General features: G+C 37.4%; 1 protein-coding gene across 1 annotated transcript in view; it reads left to right on the top strand.

The window, feature by feature from the left end:
- The window catches only part of LOC129738016 (uncharacterized), a 344,832-nt gene that overhangs the window by 58,650 nt on the left and 259,232 nt on the right, over positions 1-26,950 (top strand). Inside the window, exon 4 of the mRNA XM_055729191.1 lies at positions 8,279-8,665. Within this exon, the coding sequence (XP_055585166.1) occupies positions 8,279-8,665 (387 nt within the window). The remainder of the gene's footprint in view (positions 1-8,278; positions 8,666-26,950) is intronic.

Below are 26,950 nucleotides of genomic sequence, written 5' to 3'. Positions count from 1 at the left end.
TTTGCATAAGTAATGATAACTTACCAGAATTTAGTACTGTTTAGGCGATCGTCACAGCTTTTGTCTTTTATTTTAGCTGTTAGAATTCTGAGAGGCTGGGTCATTCGGCCGAAAGTCATGAGGCCGAAAGCCATTCGGCCGACGGCTATCCAGCTGAATGCTATTAGGGCGAAAGGACGCAAGTCCGAAAGAATGTTCGGCCGAATGGACACTAGGCCGAATGGTCATAAGGCCGAAAGGATGTTCGGCCGAATGGTCGCAAGGCGAATGGTCGCAAGGCCGAATGGTTGTAAGCCCGAATGGTCGTAAGGCTGAATGGTCGTTGGGCCGGTCATAAGGCCGGTCATGATCGTCATGACTGGTTGCTAGGTCAATAAGAAATCTTTTACACTTGTATGTGGTCGAATGGTCGAATCTGGCCTTGCATCCATTATGCCTGATGACCAATCGGCCTGATGACTATACGGCCTAACGACCATTCGGCATAACTATTGATCGACCTAACATACAAGAAAGCGATAATATGTCTTATAGGCCTAGCATAAATTCGGCCCAACGACCATTCAGCCTAACTACCATTCGGACTAGTGGCTATTCGACCTAACGACCTTCTAGCATCCATTCGGCCTTACGACCATTCGGCCTATCGTCCATTCTGCCTTACGACCATTCGTCCTAATGACCATTTGGCCTAACGATCTTTCGGCCTAGCATCCATTCGGCCTTACGAACATTCGGCCTTATGACCTTTCGGCCTTACGACCATTCGGCCTAATGACCATTCGGCCTAGTGACCATTTGGCCTTATGACCATTCGGCCTATCGTCCATTCGGCCTAACATCCATTCGGCCAAATAATATTCGGCCAAATAACCTTCGGCCTTTTGTCCTATTCGGCCGAACATTAGTCGGCCTTTTAACCCATTCGGCCTAGCGACCTTCGGCTTAACATCTTTCGGCCCAACATCCTTTCGGCCTTATGACCATTCGGCCTAGTGGCCTATCGGCCTTAGTCACAGGCAACTACGATAAAAATAAAAAAAAACTTTTTTTTATGTTTGAGGAGATAGAGGTAATATTTTTTACCTTTTTACTGTCCGGAAAATCAATTGGACGTAGTTTCAGACGTCGCACGAGCTAACGAATGGAGTTCTAGGGCCTGTTTAACTTCTAATTTCCCAATACTTTCTAAACAGCCCTGAAAAAAAAAACTATTTTAGAAAATTTTGGAACAAAAAAAGACCTAACTTTGTATCATTTTTCTGAAGAATCCAACGGAGGCTGTTTGAGCCACCGCACGCTTCGTAGAATGGAGTTGTGGCTGTTTTTACCCTCAATTCCCGTACATTTTTCATTTTTTTCAGAAGAAAGTATGTTAGAACTCGAAAATTTCGAACAAAACGGAACGTGTCTTGTGTTATTTTTTTCCGATGAATCCAAAGGAACCTATTTGAGTCGCCGCACGCATTGGAAAGTGGATTTACGGCTGTTTTACCCTCAATTTTCCGAATTAAATGAAAACCGTCAGGAAATTGTGGGTAAAACAGCCATAGCTCCTGTTTCCAATGCGAGCGGTGGCTTGAATAGGCTTCGCTGGATTCCTTGGAAAAAATCACACAAGCTATTTTGAACAAAATTTTCAGGTCCGAAAATGCTTGTTTCTGAAATAATTGAAAAATGAAGGGGAATTGAGGGTAAACCAGCAATAACTCCATTTTATAAAGCCTGAGGTGGCTCGAACAGCCTCCATTGGATTCCTTGAAAAAAAAAATACAAAAATACGTTCCATTTGGTTCAAAATCATTTCAAATCCGAACATTCTTTTTTCTTAAATAAATAAAACATTTTGGAGAATTCAGGGTAAAAACAGCCAGAACTCCATTTTTCAAATCGTTCGGTGGCTCAAACAGCCTCCATTGAATTTCTCAGAAAAAAATGACACCAGGTAGGTCTACTTTTGTTCATAATTTTGAAGTCTAAATTAGTTTTTTTGGTGGATTACTGGATTGATTAGAAAATATTAAGGAATTATGGGTTAAAAAGGCACTATAACTCCATTCGCAAGCTCGTGCGGCCTCTGAATCTACCATCTACGTTTCCTAGATTCGTTTCGTGTAGGAGGGAAGATACTGAATTTTTTTGCGGTTTATACACTTTCCCCATTGTGCATTGTTTACTAAGTTCTTAAGCTATGCAACAAAATTATATGAAACTCCCTCCGTCACTCCCTTTCTTCACACATTTCTTCTATCATAGAAACATGATTCTTATCTGTCGGGATTGAGCGTCACTTTATCCATTTTCTCTACTTCACACGAGGGAACTTTCCTTTGCAAAGTCACTTTCCAGAATGACTCTCCGATGCCACTCCGTATGCAGTTTAACCGTTGGGTCATCCTTTTTTTTTCACTCTTCTCACTCAGATGTTGCTCTCTCTCTCAAGAGATTGAATGGCATTTGACAGATATTCGATGCAGCGTTACCACATATACAGATTTTTCAGTAAGTATACAGATTTTTTGGAAATTTTGTAACACAGAATCTGTATATACAGATTACAGATAATTGGAAATTTATACAGATTTCATACAGATTTTCAGAAAATCAGAGATTTTCCAAGATATTTTGATTATACTTCGAGTCAATCAATAATCATCTACTTTGTTGATTCAATTATTATTATTTTAATTTATTAGAGACCTTTTTAACCACCCGGATCATTCGGATCAGTCTTGTAGATTCAATGATCCATCAATTATCACGCTTGCGAATAAGAAAAAAAAACTTTCAGATTGAAGTTCGAAACCGTTACAATGCAAAACAACATGAAAAAGGATTGAAGAAAGTTTTAAAACCTGTGTTTAAGAATCATATACCAAAATTGGTCAATGCATAATAGGAAATGTAACTTTTAATGTTAAAGACTATTGACACAATGTTCAAATCCCAACTGATTGTTAAAGCACACAGATTATTATATTTAACGGAATATATCCAACTAATACTTTGCGTGACCTTATCATTCAAACATAGCGGACATTTATGTTGTCCGTTACAATTAATCAGACTAAGTTAAACCAATAACGGTTCGCGTATACAAAATATCAGGTTTAACACTGGTTTGACATGTCGCACAAATAGTAGCCCGCAGTAATGAGCTGCGTAGTCCAAATGAGTGCGCTACGCATTAAAAAAAGGTCACTGTAGTTCAGCGTAAGTATCCGGAATGAAATTTTTTGATACAGATTTCAATACAGATTTTTGAGATTTTATACAGATTAAAAAGATTTTTTGGCTCGAAAATACAGATTTAAATGTGGCAACGCTGATTCGATGTCGTTGATTTATCGTTTTATCGCTTCTACACTGAAATAAATAATTCTGCGTGTTTCTATTCGAAACTTTGAAATTCAATCAACTATTTTATTTCATTTCTGAAAAGAATACCTTTTTTTCTGTTTTGAGCCAATCAATTCATTTTGTTATTGTATTCCCTACATTATCCAAATACCATTCCATGCCAAATTAGATTCCATTCGCTTGATTAGTTCTCAAAATATACAGAAAATTGTTTAGGAGTCTTCTCTCCTTTCCTATTTCACCACTGAAAGGAGAGAGAATCATATACTAGGGGCCCTCTCTCCCTTTTTTTTCAGGGGGAGGGGTCACCCAAACCAGAATAGGACCATTTCCCGGCCTCCAATATCCCTTCCTGCCAAGTTTCACGCAAACTGTTCAGTGGTTTCCGAGTCTATAAAGAAAAGACCCGTTTTAGACATATATGTATAAGATTTGGATTTTTGGTTTTATCACCGCGATTGTTTATACTTCGAAGCTATCGACGTTTTTCGGTGAGTTTTAAAAATAATCAAAACAAATTACCAGTTGTCCATACGTTTCGAGCTACTATGGCATTCGCTCCTCTTCAGTGGACAAATTGACTGGCCATCGTCTAAACTATTTTGGTTTTGGACCAAACCAAAATAGTTTAGACGACAAAAGCAAAATAGTTTAGACCAGGGGTGAGCAACGCGCGGCCCGCAGGGCCTTTCTGTGCGGCCCGCCAAGCCCTCTCAGAATTGACTTTATTTCAATACCTTTATTTCATCGAAATTTATTGGGAAACAGTTTATATTCATGTGTACAGTATATTTTTACACATCAATGGAAATGGTTTGCTGCTTGGTTGAAATTAGATAAATAAAAACAAATAGGATAAAATACCATGCAAATATTGTAATATATTTAAATAATTTAGGACTCAAATGGAAAAAACCGGTACAATTGGCACCGATGCTTCTTTAACGAATACAGCGCGCCTACAGCTACGGGTGGTTGCATATTGTGGAAAAGTAGGCAAGGGGTACCAAAAGTTTCTCATTGGTGGGGGATGGAGACGGAGCGCTTTTTGACAGCGAATTGTTCGCCTACCATGCCTACGATTACGATTGCCTGTCACAAGATGGACGATTCCGTGTATTGGTATAAGAACACACCCGAAGCTGTACACATCCTGCACGAAGATGCAACATATGCAATGACAGCTGTAACGGAAGCTCATTACCAGGACAGCTAGTTTCAACAGGTACAACATTCCGTTGCTTGCATATGTAAGATTAGTAGGCCAACCAAAAATTATAAATGATAATTGCACAGAAATGTAAACAAACTTGAACAAAAATTTTGTTTTTGGAAAAAAACTTATTTCAATTTAAAAAAAAGCGATGTTCATGATGTTTTTCATGATGTTATCTAAAATAAATAAGCACTCATATCTAGTTGTAACTAGTCATATGCATATTTTTACTACTACTAGATTTCCAAAAAAAACCTTTGAGTTGATGAAATATTTAAAGCTTCTGAACATAAATTTGAGTCCACACAAGTTATTTCAAAGATTGCGAATTATTACTTATTTCAACTATGTGAGTGCTCATTTTTTTATAAATCATAATTTTGTTTGAAATCACATTTATACTGCTCGAAACTTCATGACGATTTTTGATCCTGCATTCACACGTCTCTGTTGATTGAGATAAAGCGCAATGTTAAACCTTTCATTTACCTATCTTGGCTCTTGATAGCTCACTGTAGCTCATAACTTGAGAAGGAGGCAAAAAGAGGAAGTGTGGAGTACATATTTGAAAAGTGAAAGCAGCCATTTATAAGCTCGGCGGTGAGTAAAACAAGTTCAAGTGTGAAAAGTTGTGTATTATTGTGAAAGTGAATTGCCTGTTTATGCAAGAACTTGATCGGTGAAGATTCCCCCCTGGGAATTGGTTATGAATAGTAAGTTTAATCCTTTTTTTTTTAAACTAAATTTATGTTCTGATACCTAACCTAGATTCGATGAGGCGTACTATTTTGGTTTGTCATTAAAAAAAATTAAACTTAAATCTAAACAGGATCCCGAGTTTGCATTTTATTTTGTGGATGACAAAATTATTCTCAAAGCCTTGTGTTCGACTGGAAGTAAGTAGATTTATAGATCAAAAAGAAAAAGTAATTAAAACCTAAACGTTCCAGATTCGAAATTTTCTGGTTTTTGATTTAAAACTCCTTTTACTATCGAACCCACTTAAAACATAGTTTTACTCACTCAACATTACAACAGCCCAAAACTGAAACAATTCTTATAGTTCATAAAAAGCGCGAAAGAAATAGTTATCAACAAGGTAAGAAATATAAAAGTTTTTTTTTTATTTCAAATAATGCTCCCTACAGTTTTGATTGATTGTTAAATTTTGCAATCTTTTAAAACATGGCGGAAAAGCAAACAAAGAAACGGAGGATTGCGGACGAGCACAGAATTTTTTAAAGAAAAGTGGAAATTAGATTATTTCTACACTTATGTTAAAGATAAACCTATTTGCTTATTATGTTCGGAGACTGTATCGGCGTTAAAGGAGTATAACATCAAAAGACATTACGAATCAAAACATGAACAACAGTTTAAAAACATCACCGGACAACTTCGCATTGATAAGTTTAACCAACTGGAGAAAAATTTAGGAAAGCAACAAACGTTTTTCAAAAGTCATTCTATTTTGTCAGATACGGCAGTCAAGGCTAGTTTTGTTGTCAGCCAAATACTGGCAAAAAAAATGAAACCTTTTGCGGACGGTGAAATTATAAAAGAGTGTCTGACTGCTGTCGCTGAAATTGCATTTCCTGATAAAATTAATGTTATTTCAAACATAAGTTTATCAAGATTCACTATTGCTAGAAGAATTGACGATTTATCTGAAAACATAGTGAAAACGCTTCGTGATAGCATTTTTAATTTTGAATACTGCTCTTTGGCTCTTGATGAGAGTTGCGACGTTACCGATACAGCTCAACTAGCAATATTTGTACGAGGTATAGACACTGAATTTCGTATCACGGAGGAATTGTGTTCACTAATTCCTGTACAAGGGACAACAACCGGCATAGAACTGTACAATAAACTGAAGTCTGTTTTAGAAAATTTTTCGATCCCTTTTGAAAAGATAATTGGAATATCAACAGATGGAGCTCGATCAATGTCGAGTATGGATGTTGGAGTATCAGGAAGACTATTTCAGGACGTAAAAAGGATCACAGGGAAAGAAATTTTTGTTAACCATTGCATGATTCATCAAGAGAATTTGTGTGCCAAACGATTGAATTTACCAAATGTCACGGCACCTGTTATCAAAGCTATAAATTTTATAAAGGCGCGAGCGTTAAATCACCGAGAATTTAAAGAATTCCTGAAAGACTTGGAACTGAATATGGTGACGTGGTGTTTCATACCGAAGTACGTTGGCTAAGTAGAGGTTTAATGCTGAAAAGATTTTATAACCTTAAAAGCGAGATACAATTATTCTTGGATATGAAGGGATACGACTATCCTCATTTTGAGGATGAAGCATGGATATGCGATTTTGGGTTTTTGATTGACATGACGCAACATCTCAACGATCTCAACGTGGAACTTCAAGGCAAAGGGCAATTTATACACAATTTGTGTGATAAAATTCAGGGCTTTGAACGAAAATTGAAATTGTGGAAACAACATCTTTCGCAAAACAAAATGACTCATTTTCCACATTTAGAGAAAGGAAACGTTACTAATACGCATAAATACGTTCAACATATAGACGTGTTAATCAACGAGTTTGAATCCCGATTCCAATCTTTAAAAGCTGAAAAGACAGCAATTTCTATCAAAATGTTTTCCTCGCCTTTCAACATCGATGTGGAAGCGGTTCCTGAAGATTTTCAAATGGAAATTATTGATATGCAGAGTGATTCCGATTTGAAAAATGTGTTTTTATCAGTAAATATCGAAAGTTTTTATAAATTATACGTGAAAGTTGAAAAATTTCCACTCTTGACGAAAAATGCAAAGCAAGTCATGTCACTATTCGGAAGCACGTATGTTTGCGAACAATTATTTTCAGCCATGAAAATAATAAAGAATGACCACCGATCGAGACTAAATGATGAACGACTGGAAAGCATACGTGTAGGAACCTCATCGATTCCGGTTGATATTGATATGCTTGTATCAGAAAAGCAATGCCAAGTTTCGCATTGAAAATATGGACTGATTTTTGTTTGTTTTCGTTTTATATATCTTTTATTTCTAATATTTGTGGAATATATCTATGTTCATTTAATTTCTTTTGTATAGACTTTTGGTATTAATAAATTTATTCATACTTTTTAAAAGTGTTTGATTATGTGCGGCCCGCAGCAAAATTTAAAAATAAAAAGTGGCCCGCTGGTTGAAAAGGTTGCTCACCCCTGGTTTAGACGATGGCCAGTCAATTTGTCCACTGAAGAGGAGCGAATGCCATAGTAGCTTGAAACGTATGGACAACTGGTAATTTGTTTTGATTATTTTTAAAACTCACCGAAACCCGTCGATAACTTCGAAGTATGTATAAGATTTATAATTATCGGAACAGTCTATATGTTTACTATTTATTTATGACGCCGGGAGGGTTTTTTTATGTTCCACGAAGTGACTGCTTTACAGTTTTAGACAAACGATTTTAAATTGCTTTTTTCAGCGTTTTCATCTACTTCGGAAATTTTCAGTCAGCTAGGAAATGGATTTCTTTAGTGTCTGAACAGGTCACACTGATGAAACCCACATATTTAAGCTATTCAGTATCGATAAATGAGCTTCTTCCTTAAGATGTCCCTTTTTCCCATATCTCTCCTAGTTTTCAACAAATAAATGAGCAATACATTTTGAATCACGAGCTTCATTATAACTTTTTTCAATTCTTTTTCTCTACTTCAGAACGTTACATCGGAGAGGCGGTCTATTTCCAGTGAAAATCTCTTTATCTCTGATACCGGTTTCGATTCCATTAAAATTTCCGCTGAACCTCAACCTAACGGCTACGAAAATGTCCCGGCAAAAGCTCATTTGATGCATCCGAATGCGTATCAGCAGCATTTACAATTTCCGGAACCGTATGCAATTCAGGACACCGGTATGCTGCGAACGAAAAACGCCTCCAAACGACCACTTCCGTTGACGCCGACTACAGGCCACTGTCCACCGGTTTCCAAATCCCGGCTAGCCGAAACTTCCGGTACGAAATTGCCGGAATCCTTGGATTCGAAACAGCCCATCATCGATTACGGCGAGGAGGACGATCGAAAAATCAGCTCATTAACGAGGGTGAGTATCATCTGTGTGTATAAGTGTTCAATTATTTTTCAACGATCCAAAAAAAATTCCAAACAAAATTCCTGATCTCAAAATTTTCCGCTAACGTTTAGCCTTGATTTGAATTTTCAATTCCTGAAGGCCTATAAAATTTGCATAATGGTAGCAAAATAAATTGAACTGACCAACAGAACGTGAATGTTTATGGGCTTTTGGGCTAAAACACTTGGTTCAAATTGCCCCTCCCCCTCCTTCGCTTTTTCGTAAACATAATTGCGCCAATCTAGGGCGGAACCTGAGTGGCTTTACCTCAAACAGAAAGTCATTATTCGGTGCGAAAGAATTTGCTGTTGCCGAGGCGAGGGAAAAAAGGTAACGGATATTTCTCGGAAATCTTTCCCTTCGGATTGTTTCGGGGTAGAAAAAATGGAAAACTGCGAAGCCATGAAATTCGCTTTCGAATGTAATTTTAATTAAATCACCTCTGCTCACCGGGAGCTCACCCGATGAAAATTGTCCTTCTGATGGGAATTTTTTATTTCTTCTCGGGGGCATGAAAGATTAGTAGAACGTGTCAAGTTTTTCAATAATTTGTGACCAAAAACAAGATTTGCTGCAAAAAAGGTTCCGGTGAAAAAACAGCTTCATCGATTCTACTCTGCTTCATCGGAAGCGATTTCTGGAGATTTGACATTAAGATATCGGAACGCCCGCACCAACAGCTTCTAGTAACATTTTCGGTGCTTCGCTAAACTCGGGAAGATAAATGATACACCCGGCAAGGACGTGTCTGGCATTTTGCTCAATCAAACAACCGCTCTTCCATCTTCAAGGTCCTGCATTCTCCGGTGAGAATGGGAAAAAAGCTTTTCATTTGTGGAACTGTATAGCTTTATCATTTTTGGATGAGTCCATCTTTTCCAGAAAAAAAAATTCTAAAATTAGAACCTTTAAGTTGGTCCGTTCTTAGAACGAGTGAAGGAGTTTTGAGAGCTGAAGGTTGAATGGGGTATTTCCTAGTATTATTGAATATTGCCAAGAACAGGTACACGCTCATTTTTTTATAACCATTTTCGAGTTTTTTTCAACCGTTTAATGGGTTTCTTCTAAAAACTTCGATTATTGTTATTATTCAACCATAATGCACAGTTAAATTTCAACCGTTTTCTAAGTACTGGCGAAAAACCAAAATAATGGTTAAAAATTTTAGCATGAACTTTAGTGAGCGGTCCGCCATTGTTATTTTTCCAGTTCAACTCGTTTGTCGTTCTAGAATATTCGGGCTACTGAGGACAAAAATAGAAAGTTGGAACCTATTGCCAAGAACAGGTAAATTTTAATTGTTGTGCTGTATTATTATGCGATATTTACGGCCTATATTGTCAGTGTCGTTCCAGAGAATCCCAAGAAGAGCGTTCCGATGAATGAGTGGACAATAATAAGCAGCCGGACTGTCTGGCGAAAGCTGCTTTCCGCTAACTTATTCCAGCAGTGGATTATTTTGACCGCAACAAAGTTTCGGAGAAATCCCTGAAAATATCTACAGCAGCTGGAAGAGCTCATCTACGATTTTTTTCTAAAACTATGTCCGCAATTAGGAATATGTGCTACTCGGTGACTTCAGTCACCTTTGGGACAGCTGAGAAACGGTAGTAATTTTGTACACTTATTTTAAAACGAATCACTCAAATTTTCTTTGATTTTCCAGACAAAGCATTCTAACATATATTCAGCTGGAAGATTGTTTGTCGGGCCAGAAAAGGACAATTTCAGAGTAAGCCTGACCTAAAGGAACGATTTTTGAGGAGATCTGCGATCTAACATGAGTGTTGGAATCGGATTAACTGGTGCAATAATTTTTCGGAAAGGGTTTCTCACGTACACCATTCGCCCACCGTGCCAACCCAGCCTTCCGGAACTTGGTGCTTTGGTATAATTTCTTGCATGTTCGAATTTGAATATGATTTACATAAAAATTGAGATTTCCTTAGGAAATATTGAACAGAAATAAATAATTTCCGTTTATTAACACCATATTTGCTTTTATGCATTGATCTTTTGTATTTAATTCGGAAACCTTCTTTTAAGCTTTAGAAAACGATCCCTACTTTTTTTCTTTTCGGAAAACGGTTATTTTATAACCATTATCCAGCTTTAGCAAACGGTTGAAAAATAACCATAATCCAAGTTCTCCGTGAAATCTCATTTTATGAGTTTTCACTGAAAACTCATAAAACGACTTGATTCACAAAACTTCGATTATGGTTATTTTTCAAACATTTATGGTTGAATATGGCCGAGCGTGTATAAACCTTTGTTTGTTTTTACGGATGAATGTATTCCCTGATTTTTCTTTCTACTTCTTGACTGTCTGGGGGAGGAAGACTGAATAAAAAAAGAAAAAAATCTTTCAAACGTCAAATTTCTCTCATCAATCTACCGACCAGTGCGGAGGTTCAAAATTTTACTTTCTTATTTAGTGATTTTTAATAGAACTTGTTTGATGCTGAAAAGCACTTGTTTTGCATAAAACAATGATTAAATTAGGGTTTGTTTTGCTCTGGAAAATTCTTGCATGATATGGCGTTTTAAGTCGCTCAAATTTCATTAAAGTTTTGAAGCTGATAAATAAAAATGGTTTGATTAATTGTTGTTCTAAAAATTTAGCTAAATCTAAATTAAGCACCCAAACAACTAAGTTACATGACTCGCAACACGAAACTGATCATCTAAAGTTATAATTTGAACGATTACAAATCTTTTCAACAATTGCTGGCTTTTTGCCGAACAGTAAAAAAACGATGCAAAAAACGATGCAGAAAATTTCAGTCTTCCTCCCCCAGTTGACTGTGTGCTGTTTGGGCCATGATGCCTCTAGTATGGTGATCGTAAATGCCAAATCGCACGTTCAGCCATATTGGAAAAAGTTTTGACAGCTGGCTGAAGTGTTTACTAAAAGGGGGTACATGGATGCCAGGTATTTGAGATAAAAATCAGTTATTTGGAAAAAAAGTCGTGTATGTCTGTGCATAAGCTTATCGTGGACAAATATCAAAAGATTTTATACCATATTGGGCTTAAGTTTATTTTATTTGATTTAAATTGGACTCTCGATGGTGTTCACCATCGTAGCGGCAGTAGAGGGTTCATCATGCGCTACGCCACAGCCACGGCTGCCGTTCAACAGGATCAAAAACTTCATCTGGTTCTCCGAAATGACGCATCAGATCCGGATTGCTCGATTGTGTCTTCTGGAGCAGCAATGGTAACAGACGGGAGTCCTCCTGAAGCAGCTGTCTCATCTCGATGAAGATCGGATTTTACTGCAGAAAGTCCAGCCGCTTCTCGGACGATGGGATGCCATGCCTCGCCAGGTTTCCGTCCAACTTGATGACTTTCTGCTGCTTCAAGACAGCTCTTGGAAGAAAAAAGTGTTGAATAAGTATAAATTTGTCATAAATAATGTATAATTAATGTTATTCAACGCTACCGACAAAATTGGCACCGTTTGTCTATTGGTCCAACGTCTTCCAGCATTGCTTACCAGCCCGGAACTAAGCCGGAGGAGTTTTTTCGATTCTATTTGCAAAAATCAAGGCGAAATCTTTGTCTTACACCCACAATTCAGCCTCTGTGCCAATGACGGCATCATTGGTACAAGGCATCATTGGTACAAGAAGATAACGCGACCGGTGCTGATTCGATTTGCTCCCACCGGCATTAACCTCCCAAATTAACCGAATTGCGTATGTCTGAAAGAAACAAAATAAAAACGAATTCACGTCCCTCCATATCGCATCACAAGACGAAGAAGGATAGAAATAAATACCGGCCAACACCAGGCAGCCAGCGAACCGAGCACTGTGCGTGTGAATGTAGCAAAAGCAACAACAAAAATATTCCTTCAATTCAATCCGCCGCGCCGGCAAACAACCACGGTAGAGCTGTGTGTGTGTATGTAGTAAAAGCAACAACAACAACATTGCTTCAATTCAATCACTGGCAAACAGCCACTGGCTAAGCTGCGCATGTGTAGCAAAAGCAACAACAGAAATATTTCTTCCACTGGCCAAGCTGCCCGGCTTTGGCAGCTGTGTATATGTAGCGTGTGTATGTAATAGCAGGCAGTAAGCAAAGCACAGTTCTCATTCAATGGGTTTCCCGTTCCTTCACTCCCGTTCCCTTTCCCGTTTCCTTCACGAGACAAAGGAATGAATTGGAAGGAGACCAAACGCCGGGAAGCCGCCGTTGTGCGTTTTTTTTGTGATTGATCGGTGACATAAAGCCTATGACAAATATCCCTCGTCCTGCATGAAGTTCGAATAGTGCACTGGTTAAGGTGTCGGACTGGCATGACGATAGATTTGGTAACTTGAGTTCGATTCTCACTACGGCACTGTGATTTTAATTTTAATTTTCTTGTTTCTGGGATGAATTATCCAATAGGAACGAAATCCCATAAAATGTTTTTCTTGTTTTGCTTGAATGTAGTGGTCATTATTTTGGTTGGGAGCCGAGTCCTTATGCCAGTTACGGTTTTTCAAACATACCGTCTTCGGCACAGTGCACATTTCAGCGCATTATCGGCACAGAGATATGCTAAATAGGCATTGGATTTTTGCAACCTCTTCTATGGGTGTAGCAATATCTTGATCGTTTCACTAACACTTTTTCATTTTGGGAACATTAATCTCAAAAACGACCGTGTTCGTCAGCCGGCTGCTCGATTTTTGCACTGGAATTTTTGGAGGTTAATTGTCCCGTTCTCGTCCGTACACGCCAGTGAGACGCCAGTTAATGTGCGTGAGAAATGTCAAAAACAACTCTATATGGTGGTCTCTGACTGACTCTGACCATGGGCAGGGACGGAGATTACACGCTCTTTTTTTTTAACTCAAAATTAAGTATGACCGAAGTTCAAAACATAGTTCGATTCTATGAACTTAAAGTTAAGTACCCTTTTTTCCTCCTTGCGATGGATCAAAACGGAGTTCGAACTGCGAACTCAAAATTAATCCCTTTTTTTCCTTCGGCGAGGGATCAAAGCTGAGTTCGACCTCATGAACTAAAAATTGAACTCTCTTTGTTGGACTGAAAACACTTAGCGAGTTCAGTCCGAACCGGAACAGCAACCAACGAACACGTCGCAAAATTATGTCGTTCCGGAACAATTACCGGACGACTATGAAGGAACTTCATAATGAATGCATGTTCACCGTGTCAGCGTAAAATTCTGTCCGTCATTGTCATCATATGGTGATCGGCTTGGAATGTCCGGAAACTTCCGGATGTTGTTTACTTCCCGAGGGAAGTAACATCCGGTAGTTTTCTTTGACCGGGAATGTCAAAACTTTCCACCGCTCTGTAATTGCAATGCAATGTACCGGAACAGCAGCATCCGGGTACAACAAATTTTAATCATCCTTTAATTCCCTGAAAATCAGCTACCCTCGAAAAAAAAAAGGATAAATTCTAGTTCGGCTGCCGAACTTAGTATTGAGTATGCCTATCAGAACTTAGTTTTGCTATTGCCCAGTCAAACTCAAAGTTTAGGGAAGCCACCGAAGTGCTGTTTTGAACCAAAACTACTTAATTTTCAGTTTAAAAAAAAGAGCGTGTATATGCCCGAATGTATCCTTGAAGTGAACATGTGTTCTCTACACAGAAAAAAAATGTAAGGCTGCTGCACATAACTTGAGTCGCAAATGTTACTCTATATTACATCGTATTGATGTATCCGGTGGATTGGAATCATAGGATATTTTTTGTACTGCTGAAAATGGGCAAAATTTCATAAAAATGAAGTAAAATATAATATTTGAAGAATGATATAATATATTTGAGGCTACAGCTTTGCTAACATTTCTATTTAATTTTGGTAGTACTTACAAGCCACAAAAATACAGCTGAGGTCCGTAATCCGTTTCTTACTTTTCGAAATGAATAAAATTTAAACGTCAATTGAGGAAAACATTGACTAGTTGATTAGGTATAACATAGAAGGTTGTGATTTTACACTACACGACGTCATCGCATTGTGGTTTTTATGACAAAAAATTATATTTGCTCGCTATTTATTTCTCGAATATTTACTCAATATTCAACTATCAACCTTCTCTACACATTTGAATGCAACTTTGCAGACTTTTAAGAGTCATGTACGCGCCTTGCCGTATTACGCTTCAATCAACAACAAGTTACAAGAAGTAAAGCATGGATCACTACAAATCTGGACGCATTAAAACGGGTCTATCTCGGAGCTATATAAACGAAATAAAAATGTTTTGTACTTGAAATGTAGGGTTTTTATTGCAATTTAAAGGAAAAATAATAAAAAAATTATTCCGATGTTGTTTTGATGAATTTTCGAACTTTTGGTTGAGTATCACTCATTATAGTTTGAACACCCTATTCGCTGACCTCAGCGGCCATTTTGTTCCACAATCTCTTCATCTCTGTTGCTTCCCGAGTCGTCCTACCATTCTTCTTCATCTTCTGCTTGACAATTGCCCAAAATTTTTCAATAGAGCGGAATTGAGGGCAGTTGGGTGGGTTGATGTCCTTTTCGACAAAATCCATCCATTGGCCCAATACCACTGTAGAACCTCCTAGCTGTAGTGGCAGCTTGCCAAATCTGGCGAAAACTTAACTAGTGCTTTGTGAGATCTAATGTACGAAAAAAAAGTTTTTCAGGCATTCCTCCTTGTAAATTTCGGAGTCCATGGTCTTGTTTTTCACAAAAACCGGAATTTTTCGTCCGCAGCTGCAAATACCTTGCCAGATCAAACACTTTCTTGCAAACTTATCAGCAAAAACGAATTTGAAGTTGCCGGGGACATCACCATGACCAGTGCAGTGCACCACTGCAGTGGCTTTACATAATTTTTGGCCAGAAAGCTGCCCAAAATCCATCTTCACGTACGTTTCGTCAACCATGAGGATGCATCCGTCGAACTTCGTTGGAATCTTCTTGTATAACTTGCGGGCACGTCCTTTGGCTACTAAATTCTGCTTCAATGTCCGGTTTGGTTGCTTACTGGTCCGATAGGATCGTATTCCTTCGCGTAGACGAATTCTGCTAACGGTGCACCGGTCGGCGTTGAATTTCTTGGCAATGTCATAGTCCGACTACTCTGTGTTTTCCTTGATCGTTCTCAACACCTTCAAATGCAGTTTCCTATCCTTAATTCCACTATGACGCTTGGTATGAACCTGCCGATCTATAGTAAGCATCTCACGGAAACGTTTGAGAACGCTACACACGGTTGATTTGATCATTTTTAAGGATTTCGCGATTTTTGAACCCGACCACGTCGGGTTTTTGACGTGGGTGTTCAAAATTTATTTTCATCTTGCGGCTTCCATCACGTATAACTTTTTTGAAACAAAACGAATCGTAATGAAATTTTCAGCACTGGTAGAAGAAACATTCCTCTACAAAGTGCTGCCAAAACATTCCAGATCCGACAACTAGGAGCACTATGGTAAAATAAATAGTGCGTCCAGATTTGTAGTGATCCATGCTTTATGTGCATATTTAAAATTAGGTTGTTTTCAAACAAGTAACAATTACAAACCTAAACCAATTGAGTACGGATTTGAGGAATGAAGTCACTACTGAACATGTTACATTTTACCTTAAATTTATTACTTGAACTCAGATATGAAGAGAACTTTTCAAAACATTGTTAAATTTGCTTAGTGATTTTCAGAAGAGATTTGAAAAATCAATGCGAATATTGAAAATCTATTTGACCTGGCTGCACTGGGCAGCTTTTGTATGTATGTATGTATGTGTATGTATAGTTCCCCCATCGGTAGCAAGGTCCAGCCTATGTCTGTGTGGCTTGGCCTTTCGAATTGACTTCTAGGGCTTCCACGGCCGATGGTTCGTCGAGAGAAAGCATCCAACCCTCAGAAACCTACAATGGTTGGCACTCCACTCCGCTTGCATAATTGCTTTAGGTTATCCCCAGATGCCTTCTCTCTGGTAAATGAAATACAGTATAAATATAATACGATTGTGGATATAATACGATTGAAAAACAATTCATAATAAAATATAACCATACAACAAGATATGTAAACAAATATAAAAAATATGATATAGATAATGATAGAATGAAAATAGTTTTATGTGAATACTACAATGCAACACGATAATTAAATTATTGATTATAATACATTAGAATGGTCCATTTAAATATAATATAATCCGATTCAATATAACAACACATTACATCAGAATAATGAAATGTCTACAAAACGATGAATTGATCAAATAACAAATAATGATAGATAATTTGATTCTATGATAATATTCGTAAATGTTATTCCTGCAATTCAAATAAAATAAATAAATTCTGTGTACGCCTGCGGAGTTCGCTGAATTAAGCTACAAATAAGTGTAATTACATAATGGTTAGCGAATGAAGTAAAATGTATCAAATTTAATTGAAATTTGATTAATATTTCGCACCTGAAGAATATTCCATAAGAAGATGAGAAGAACTAAGTGAAAAAGTCTAAATTAAACAGTTTAATATAATGTTATTAAATTTATTAAAAAAAATTCAGTTAATAATATTTTACCGTCCAATGAGTTTTATATAATGGTGATATTTGAAAAATGCTTACAATGAGTCCAGTTTCTTGAAAAAGGGTTAATTATTATTGACATAGCTTGATGAGAACATTTATTCGATATGAAACCCCTGCAATTCATCATTAAAACATAAAGGAATAAGTGTTTTTCTTACTCTCTGAAATGTAAAGAAAAAAATATTATGCTTAATTGTTTTAACTGAAAATTATAACCCAGAAAGCAATATCAAATTGACTGAGAAAGTATAAAAACAATAATCAATCGCAATAAAATAATAAACGTCCTGCGTACTATAATGATTTGACTATGAATACCCAGGAGTACAATAAAGGGTTTATAAATACAATAACTAATAGTAACATTTTGTAAATAATCCGATTGTTGATACTTTTAAATAATTTCTAAGAAATAATAACAATTAAATATTTTTTTATAAGTTTGTAATAGTTCCTGGTTAATGTAGAAAAAGATTAAATTCGAAAACCAACTAGAATAGAGTAAATGATTATTCGTAGTTCTAATTACTCAATTTTTGAACTCTAAAATTTTAATAAATGAATGATATGGAAATATAATAATAATAAGGCATATGAAAATGATGTTAAAAGCAAAATGATCAAACAACGATGAAGCTTGATTAAAGATCAAAGATATTTTAATCCATTAAAACTTTGATTATAATAAGAAGTACGTTCACAGTCGTAAACAAATGAAGCGCTGAAAATATCCAGAACATAATGAAATTATCGAGGTAAAAGTTGAATGGAGTCTGAAGATACTTTAAATATGTGACTTGAGATGATATTCTGTCTTTAAACTGATGAAGTAATGCATCAATATATCTACGTTATAATCCTTCAAACACGAAACCCAGTCATTTTCATGAAATAGATGGGCGGCTGTCTGTCATTAACTCCTCTTTGTATTATTTCTCAGCTGTAAAATATCACACTGAGGCATGAAATTGAAAAAAAAAAAAATTAAAAAATATGATAATTGTGTTGTTTATGGATTTTTCAATGTGTTCCTAGCTGCACTCAGTCTTATATAGTAAATGTAAGAATCTGGTAATCAAATCTATCTATTTAAAACTAATTTCAAATGCGATAGCGCGGGAATTTTGCCACTACTCATGACTCAGCTGGTGCGATTCATTTAACAAAAAAAAGTATAGCAGTCTAGCTCCTCTGTTGTTTTGATGAATGTCCACAATAATCTTATTACAACTATTAAAAGAAATCTATTTGAAGTTTGTTGGCTATTTCTATCCACCTTAAATTGTTGAATCCGTTTTGATTGATTCACATTTATTGCATTTAGTAAAGAATCCTCCCTTTTATTAAATCTTTTCCATTACTCTGTATATTTTGAATTTTTCGATAAACAACAACGCTGGAAAAAAACAAACAACATATCTTGAAACGAAACTATTCGATCAATTGCCGTAGTCGTAGTGTTCTATAATGCATTATATAATACATATATTAATAATACTAGTCCATTTAACTAATTCTTTTAAAAAAAATCACAGCATTGTCAAGCATTTGCTTATCTTAACTAGAATATCATTCAATAAAGAATCCTTTGCCGTAAGCCCTGAACTTACCTGTGCCCTACCTACTTTTTAATATTTTAGTGCAATAATAATAATCTTCTTGGAGAGAAGTATGTTAGAAATTTAGGCACATTGCCACTTTTCACAACCTTATAAAGTGCATTTCTCAAGGGCTAAATAAATTCAAAATCACTTACCAGATAATATCCACAGGCTTATATCAAGTTACCAAAACTGCTTACTTCCTCCTCAGCTTGAAATTTCTTCTACGCGACATCCAACAGTCCATGGTAAATCTGTGATTTCCGCTGGAGCTCCAAAAATAATTAGAAGTATTCATATCAAATAAATATCAACTTTTTGTTTTGGTTTCGATCCAAAAGGAAAAAAGACTCGACTAAACCAAAGATAGTCTTTTCCAAAGTCAAGCACTATAAAACTTAATTTTATTAGTATGGTGATAAATTATTTATCTCGTTTGATATCCAACTAAATTTTTCTTTGTTATTCAGCTTGATGATTCAGAATTTTAATGAAATCGCCGTAATATTTGTAAGGCTCGATAAAAAACATTCCACGGAAACAAGAAAATGTTTGCCGGTCTTTACGACTACCCTGTCTTTCATTTGAAATATTTCCACCCTTTTGATCCCACGCAACAAAACAAAAATGTATCGTTCCATGTACACTGAAAAAAGAAAAAAAAATACTTCCAAGATTTCAATCGAGTGCAACACTATTTCAAAATGTTTGTAATTTTTTAATATACTGAAACCTGCATCACAAATTAACTTCAAATTTAACCAACGATTGTAACATATAATAAGAATGTTTTAACGTATTTTAAATTTATCTATGTCGTGTTACTTTTCAGCCGCAGAATTGAGAAGATGAATGATACTTTTTTTATCTGTGTATTTTTCTCTTAATTACCTTTGAGATTTTGCTTCAGAGGCTATAACAATTTTCTCCTTTCTTCATTTTTATCTGCCATGCCGGGCAAACTAAAAAAATTTTAATTACTTACCAAATAATCGTTTTCCTGAAAAGAAAAAACTAAGGGACCAAACAATATTCAACCTCGCGTCCACTCAACACTTTTTAAACTCTCCACCGTTCACATTTTACAATCAAATTTAGAAAGAAAACTCCGCAAGATATCCTCCACCTATTCGCAACAGTGCTGCCAGCCCATTCGGCTGCACTGGGCAGCTTTTGAAACACAAAACACTAAAAACTCAACAAGTTTCTGGAGGGGGCGAAAACGGTAATTTTGTTCTTAGGAAAATCGCGTTCGTTCTTTCGCCGAGTCTGCCAAATTTCGCCATCACAGGCATGAACTTCTGGCAAGTGTTCGGAGTCAAAGCTGTATGCTGTTCTGTGATAACTGATGAACGAGAATTTGAAGCAGAGCAGATGAAGGAACTACCGGTGGAACAACGCCAGATTCTGAATGAGACAATCAAGCTATTCCCGAAATCTGAGGAGGGTAAGTTAGTAAGAATGGAGCTTTATTAACGCATGGAACGGAAGTCCTAATATGCCCTTGAGGAGGTTAATCTCGAAGTAGACAGGATGATTTCTCTGGATGTGATCCAGGAGGCAGTTTTTCGCCATGGAACAACCCTCTTGTGGCGGTCAAGAAAAATAACGGTAATTACTGCGTCTGCGTGGATGTAAGGCGTTTAAATTCCATTATGGCTAACGAAGGCTACCCCATTCCTCAAATTTCTTCAATCATCAACAATCTAGGAGGCTGTTCACTCATATCGTCGATTGTTCTCAAAGATGCTTTTTTGGCAAATGCCGCTTCACGAGGAATCGAGGCACTTGATGGCATTCACTGTACCTTCCCGAGGGCACTTTCAATTCATGGTGGTCCCTTTTGGGCTCGGCACAGCCAGCCAAGGACTTGCAAGGACTTGTTTGCGGATATGGAACCGTACGTGTTCCATTAGACAACATCGTTTTATGTTTTAAATCGTTTGAGGAACACATTACAGTTCTCAAAGAAGTCGCGGCCAGACCACATCGAGCCAAGCTTACTATTTCGGCCGAAAAGTTCAAGTTTTGTCGGCAGCATATCAAATATCTCGGCTACATTCTCAGCGAATGAAGCTGGAAAGTGGACGACGAGAAAGTAGAGGGTATTGTCAAATTCCCCGTACCAACAACCAGGAAGGAAGTCCAGCGATTCCTGGGACTGTGTAGGTGGTACCGCCGTTTCATTTCCGATTCCTTCCGTATTGCCGCTCCCATCACCAAACTCATGAAAACCAAGACGAAGTTCCATTGATCAGCAGCAGCCGAGCAGCAGCACCCGTTTTGCTACTTTTCACAAAAACTTTCTGCATCGTAAAGGAAATACAGCGTAACAGAAAAGGATTGCCTGGCTGTAATACGATCGATTGAAAAGTTCCGTGGCTACGTCGAAGGAGTACGTTTTGTGGTCTACTGTGACCATTCCGACCTCAGTTACCTGAAGACTTTGAAGAATCCAACGGCCCTGATGAGCAGGTGATTGATACAGGAAAGGCAGCTGCAATATAGTTGCAGACGCATGGTCCAGGATAGTTTGTTCGTTGGTCTTCTCAATCACGCAGGTACATGATCCATAGTACAAAAACCTCATGAAGCAGCTGCAGAATCAAGGCGGAAAATATTCAGACTTCCGAATAGCAAACGAGAAACTCTACAGAATTGCGAACAGAATTAGTCCGTCGTTTTCACGATTCGCCTTCAGCTGCGCACTTAGGTTTTTACAAAACATGGCAGAAGATGCAGGACACCGTCGTTCGCTGGACAAGTTTCTCAGTGGGCTTGTGATATAGCTCAGTTGGCAAGTCTGTTGTCTCCTGAGCCGATGTCCGCGAGTTCGAGCCCAAGAGTAAATATCGAACACAGTTGTACCGGATAAGTTTTTCAATAACGATCCGCCAACTGTAACGTTGATAAAGTCGCGAATGCCATAAAGATGGTAAAACGACTATAATCGAAACAAAAAAAAAAAAAAGTTTCTCAGTGTTCCTGAAATTCTCCAGGCCGAGGATCGTATTGTCGGATAACGGGAAGCCGTTCCAGTCACAAATCTTTTGAGCGCTGCTTAGCCGTCACAACATCATTCATCTGAAAACCAGCATTCTACGCACCGTTCTCTGCTGGAAGAAGATCACCGTAAAAGGGACAAGAACCCGGCCGCCATTAACAGCGCGAAGCACCGGGGTCAGCCCACACTTCGCCAACTTCGGCCGGGAACTTTTGCTGCACACGGATCTATACACTCAGCAGGACTTAAACGTGTCAGATGATCCAAAGTTCGCGTAGGAGATGCGGCTCTCCACGATCAACAGGATTCACAAGTTTATCGCGTTTCAACCGGACGAGCTAGTATGGCGTCGTTCGTTTGTACTATCGTTGAAACTGGTTCATTTAAACAAGAAACTGGATCCGAAGTTCATTGCTGCCATCGTGAGGGAGAGATTGGGAGCAAATTTGTATATTTTGGAGGACGTCGTTACAGGAAAGGTCACCATATAAAGGTCACTAAACCTAACTAAGATGTTTAGCTATGTCTACAAGGCGCAACGCCGCACACAGGGGTAAATGAACCTAATAAGCGATCAAAATTATTTGCGGACAAACGGTAAACGATAGACATTTGATGTCTTCGCAACATTTTTATATTTTTTGATGATCTATGAAATTCTTGAAAGAAAAAAGTGATTTTTTCATCTGGAAGGGAGATAAAAAAATTATTTCTTGAAATAATTAGTTTAGCGTCTTGATGTCTTCACAAAAGTTGTAGATCCTATTATTTTAAGCAACTTTGTTGAAGACATCATAAAGATCGCATGAAATTCAAAAAAGTTACGAGCATTTAAAAAATAACGAGAATTTTAACAAGTAATTTTGAGTTTTTATTTAATATCTTTCTAAATACACGATTTACAAACTTGGTATATTTGAGAAAGTTGTTTAAATTGTTAAAACACACAATTTTGTAGAACATTTCAAATACATATTTCAACTAAGAAAGGAGATATACTGCAAAATATCCAAAATAATGCATTTTTTCAGTAAGTTATAACCTTAAGAGTTCGGACGAGTTCGGATAATTTTTTAAGTGGGTTTTGTTGGTCAAGTTATTGGCTTTCCATTGATATATAAATTAAACATTAGTTTTGAATAGATTTTGTTCAAACAAGCAATCAAAAATTAGCTTTTTCCTCTAAAAACAGGAAAAATTGAGGTTTTTTTTCTTCGAATTTTAAGTGTTTCTAAAGGAAAAAGCTCATTATTGATTGCTAGTTTGCAGAAAATCTATTCAAAACTAATGTTTAATTTATATATCAATGGAAAGCCAATAACTTGACCAACAAAATCCACTCAAAAAATTATCCGAACTCGTCCGAACTCTTAAGTTATAACTTACTGAAAAAAGGCATTATTTTGGATATTTTGCAGTATATCTCCTTTCTTAGTTGAAATATGTATTTAAAATGTTCTACAAAATTGTGTGTTTTAACAATTTGAACAACTTTCTCAAATATACCAAGTTTGTAAATCGTATATTAAAAAAGATATTAAATAAAAACTCAAAATTACTTGTTAAAATTCTCGTTATTTTTTAAATGCTCGTAACTTTTTTGAATTTCGTGCGATCTTTATGATGTCTTCAACAAAGTTGCTTAAAATAATAGGATCTACAACTTTTGTGAAGACATCAAGACGCTAAACTAATTATTTCAAGAAATAATTTTTTTATCTCCCTTCCAGGTGAAAAAATCACTTTTTTCTTTCAAGAATTTCATAGATCATCAAAAAATATAAAAATGTTGCGAAGACATCAAATGTCTATCGTTTACCGTTTGTCCGCAAATAATTTTGATCGCTTATTAGGTTCATTTACCCCTGTGTGCGCCGCAACAAAACACCGTTAAGCCGATCGGGATAAATCGCGCACGTGGAAAGCTGAGAGAGCAACATCATCTATCTACCTCGCGAGTACACTTTTAGCACAGCTATGACCGCTACCCGAGGTAGCCAATAAAATCCACGTCGATGTCATGACATCCATTTTCTCGAGATTTTTTTTCCTTGGGGTGGTTTGTTTTTCGTCTCCATGGTCGAGGCGTCGCGAGCCAACGTCGCGAGAGGATAGTAACCTTGGCTTAGCATACTGATCAGTGGAAATATTTAGGCGCGTATTTCTCAATCAAGCATACTTTCAATGCACGTGGTGGCGATATGAAGCCTTGATGTGATTTTTTTTCCGCTTGATTCCTAGCTCATTTGTACAGCACATGGTTATGAAGGACGCCTAGATGTAACCCAGATTGACATGCTGATCGAATAAAACATATACCTAGGTACATTTTTTTTTGCCAAAATCTGAAATTGAAAAGGCATGGCATTCATTTTTAGAAATTTTCTTTTCTTTCAGGGGTTTGTTTTTCGTCTCTATGGTCAAGCAAACGGTCGTCGCTAGTAGATGGTAACCAAAACATACTGTTCATTGATCGCTGGAAAAATTTAACAATCAGGCATTTCTTATGCACGTGGGAGCGATATACCTACACACTCATTTGGCGCAACACCTTAAACTTGTAAAATTGACCCATTATTGCGAACAGCCGAGATCTGTCAAAAAAAAAGTGTAGTTTAATCAAGTCAACTTTACACATTATTTAGAAAAGCTGGCTTACTAAATAAAGGGTATAGTTTTGTAACTTGTCATACTGAATATAGAACTCTTTCTGCCGTAACCGATCTCGTTAGACGATTCAATGAATCGGATAATGCTGAAAGAAGATCAGCTGAAGGAATATTTTCCTATTCTATAACACGAGCATGAAAATTATAACTTGTCGAATACAGAAATTCACAACAAACTGATTTGTTTTTATTATTTTCTTTTCATCTTTCAAAGGGCTGGCATCGCCATGCAGAGTGGGCTTCCAAAATAATGTGTAGATTTTGTAACATGAGGTTTCTTATGGTCGTCGCCACAAATAAAAAATCCAAAACATTGGTTCAAATTTTACAATTGGCCACTTTTATTTTCACCCACCCAAGCTCCCGACTATTATGGTGAGTTTTGTTTTGCAGTGTATTTTTCACTTACGGTTCTTTTCCGACTGGCACCTTACTGGGAACCATGCATGGTCCCACTGTCTGCCTTGTAGTTGCCTCCGAAACACTCGACGGCCAGGCCATGCTGCTGCTGGAGTTGTTGTTGTTCTGCTGCTGGCGTTGTTGTTGTTCTGCTGCTGGTGCAGAACTTCCCAAGCAGCCGGGGGTGTGGCTGGTGTTGTACCGATGGCGAAGCACCACATGGCAGTGCCGGATGTTGTTGTCGTTCTGCTGCTGGTGTTGTTGTTGTTCTGCTGCTGGTGCAGCACGGAGCAGTCGGAGGTGTGGCTGGTATTGCCCCGATGCCGACGTATAACATTGCCGTGCGGATGTTGTTGCTGGAGTTGTTGTTGTTTTGCTGCTGGTGCAGCACGGAGCAGTCGGAGGTGTGGCTTGCATCGCACCGATGGAGACGCACGACATTGCCGTGCCGGATGTTGTTGCTGGAATTGTTGATTGCCATGGGCCGACGTCTCACGGCACTGAACTGGCTCCGAAGTCGGCGATGATGGAGTGGCCATCTGTGCCACGATCGCCGCTTCTGTCCTCCGTGGGGATGTGGAGCAGAATCCCCGAAGCTTCTCCAGACCCACAGGCCCAAAAGCCTCCTCACTCGATCGAGCACCACACTTTTCTTTCTAATTCTTCTCCAAAAAACTGACGTCCGGAAATTTTGATGACAGTACCAGTTTTTTTTCTTTTTTTCGTTTTTCCGGGAACTATGGGCTGTCGGGTTTTTTCAAAAATAAGTTCGATACAGTGGGCCAAATCTGGTCGAACAAGTTGATTTATTTTTGATTAGGGTTGGGTTTTTTAACTGTACTTTGCTCAAATCACACCATAAATAAAGTTCTAAAAATCAACTGTAACAATTTTACATGATTACATTACTAATTTTCACCTCTGTTTGACGTACATGCTGTGTACACTATAAAGGGTACAAGGGCTTTACATGAAAAAGGAGTTAACCCAGTCTTTTCCGATAACGGGTCAAAACTATACTATAAGGGGTTGCGCCAGATGAGTGTGTAGATGTGTTTTTTCTTGCTTAATTGTACACAGCACGTGAAAATAAATGACGGCTAGATGTGACACGGATTGGTATTCTATCAATCGAATCAAAGCCAATTAAAAGATTTGCAAAAATAGTTCGTGTTGATGTAGGTAGCATTTGCTGTCTAAAAACTAAAAATTTAGTTCTGATGCTAATGAAATAATGGTATGACACTTTGCGTTCTACAGAGACACAGACAGACACAGACACAGACTTTTTTTTCTACAGAGATAGATCGGAAACATTTTGTTGAACCTGAACAAGTTTTATCAAGCGCCATTTAAATTTAAAGAAGATAAAAAAAAGTCCGATACGACACATGAACTGACCAAGAGCCTTTTCTTTAACTTGAATAAGATAGGACTGATGTGTGCATAAGTGAAAGGTATCAGTGAAATAAACTGATTTTTATTGACCAAAAGTGAGGGAATTCATTTTCCTAAAGAAGTTTTATTCAAGGAACACTAGAGCATGTTCAAACGTTCAACTTTTCTCTGTTACAAAAAAAAATAAAAAAATATGTTTTCTTCTAAAAATTGTTACATCAGCCCAAAAACACAACTGAAACGAATTTAGAAATGAAAATGGAAACTTTTTATTTAAAAAAAAAATCTGAAAAAACGTCGTACTTTTTGCCTACATACCAATTCAAGTAGGACGTACTTAACATGAAAAGTGTTTTTGTGTTACATGGCTGCATAAAAGAGACTTTTGATCCGCTTCTTTTTTGAAAAGTGAGACTTTAGAGCTGATATTCAACTGGAAGCAAAATTTTTCTGAGAAATTTTTAGTATACCCTTGAAGTGTTAAAAAAATATTACCTCCTGTCAACTTACACGGTGGGGCAAGGGCAAACGTCGAACTTTTAAGAAATTCATCTTCAAAATGATTCAATATGTCGGAAAGACCAGAAGGGGTATTGAATGTTGAAACGGAAACGGATATTAATTT

The sequence above is a fragment of the Uranotaenia lowii genome, chromosome 1 (genome assembly GCF_029784155.1).
Source record: "Uranotaenia lowii strain MFRU-FL chromosome 1, ASM2978415v1, whole genome shotgun sequence".
NCBI classification, from domain to species: Eukaryota; Metazoa; Arthropoda; class Insecta; order Diptera; family Culicidae; genus Uranotaenia; species Uranotaenia lowii.
The sequence above is the reverse complement of the archived record's forward strand: the minus strand, read 5'-3'. Positions and strand labels throughout refer to the sequence as shown.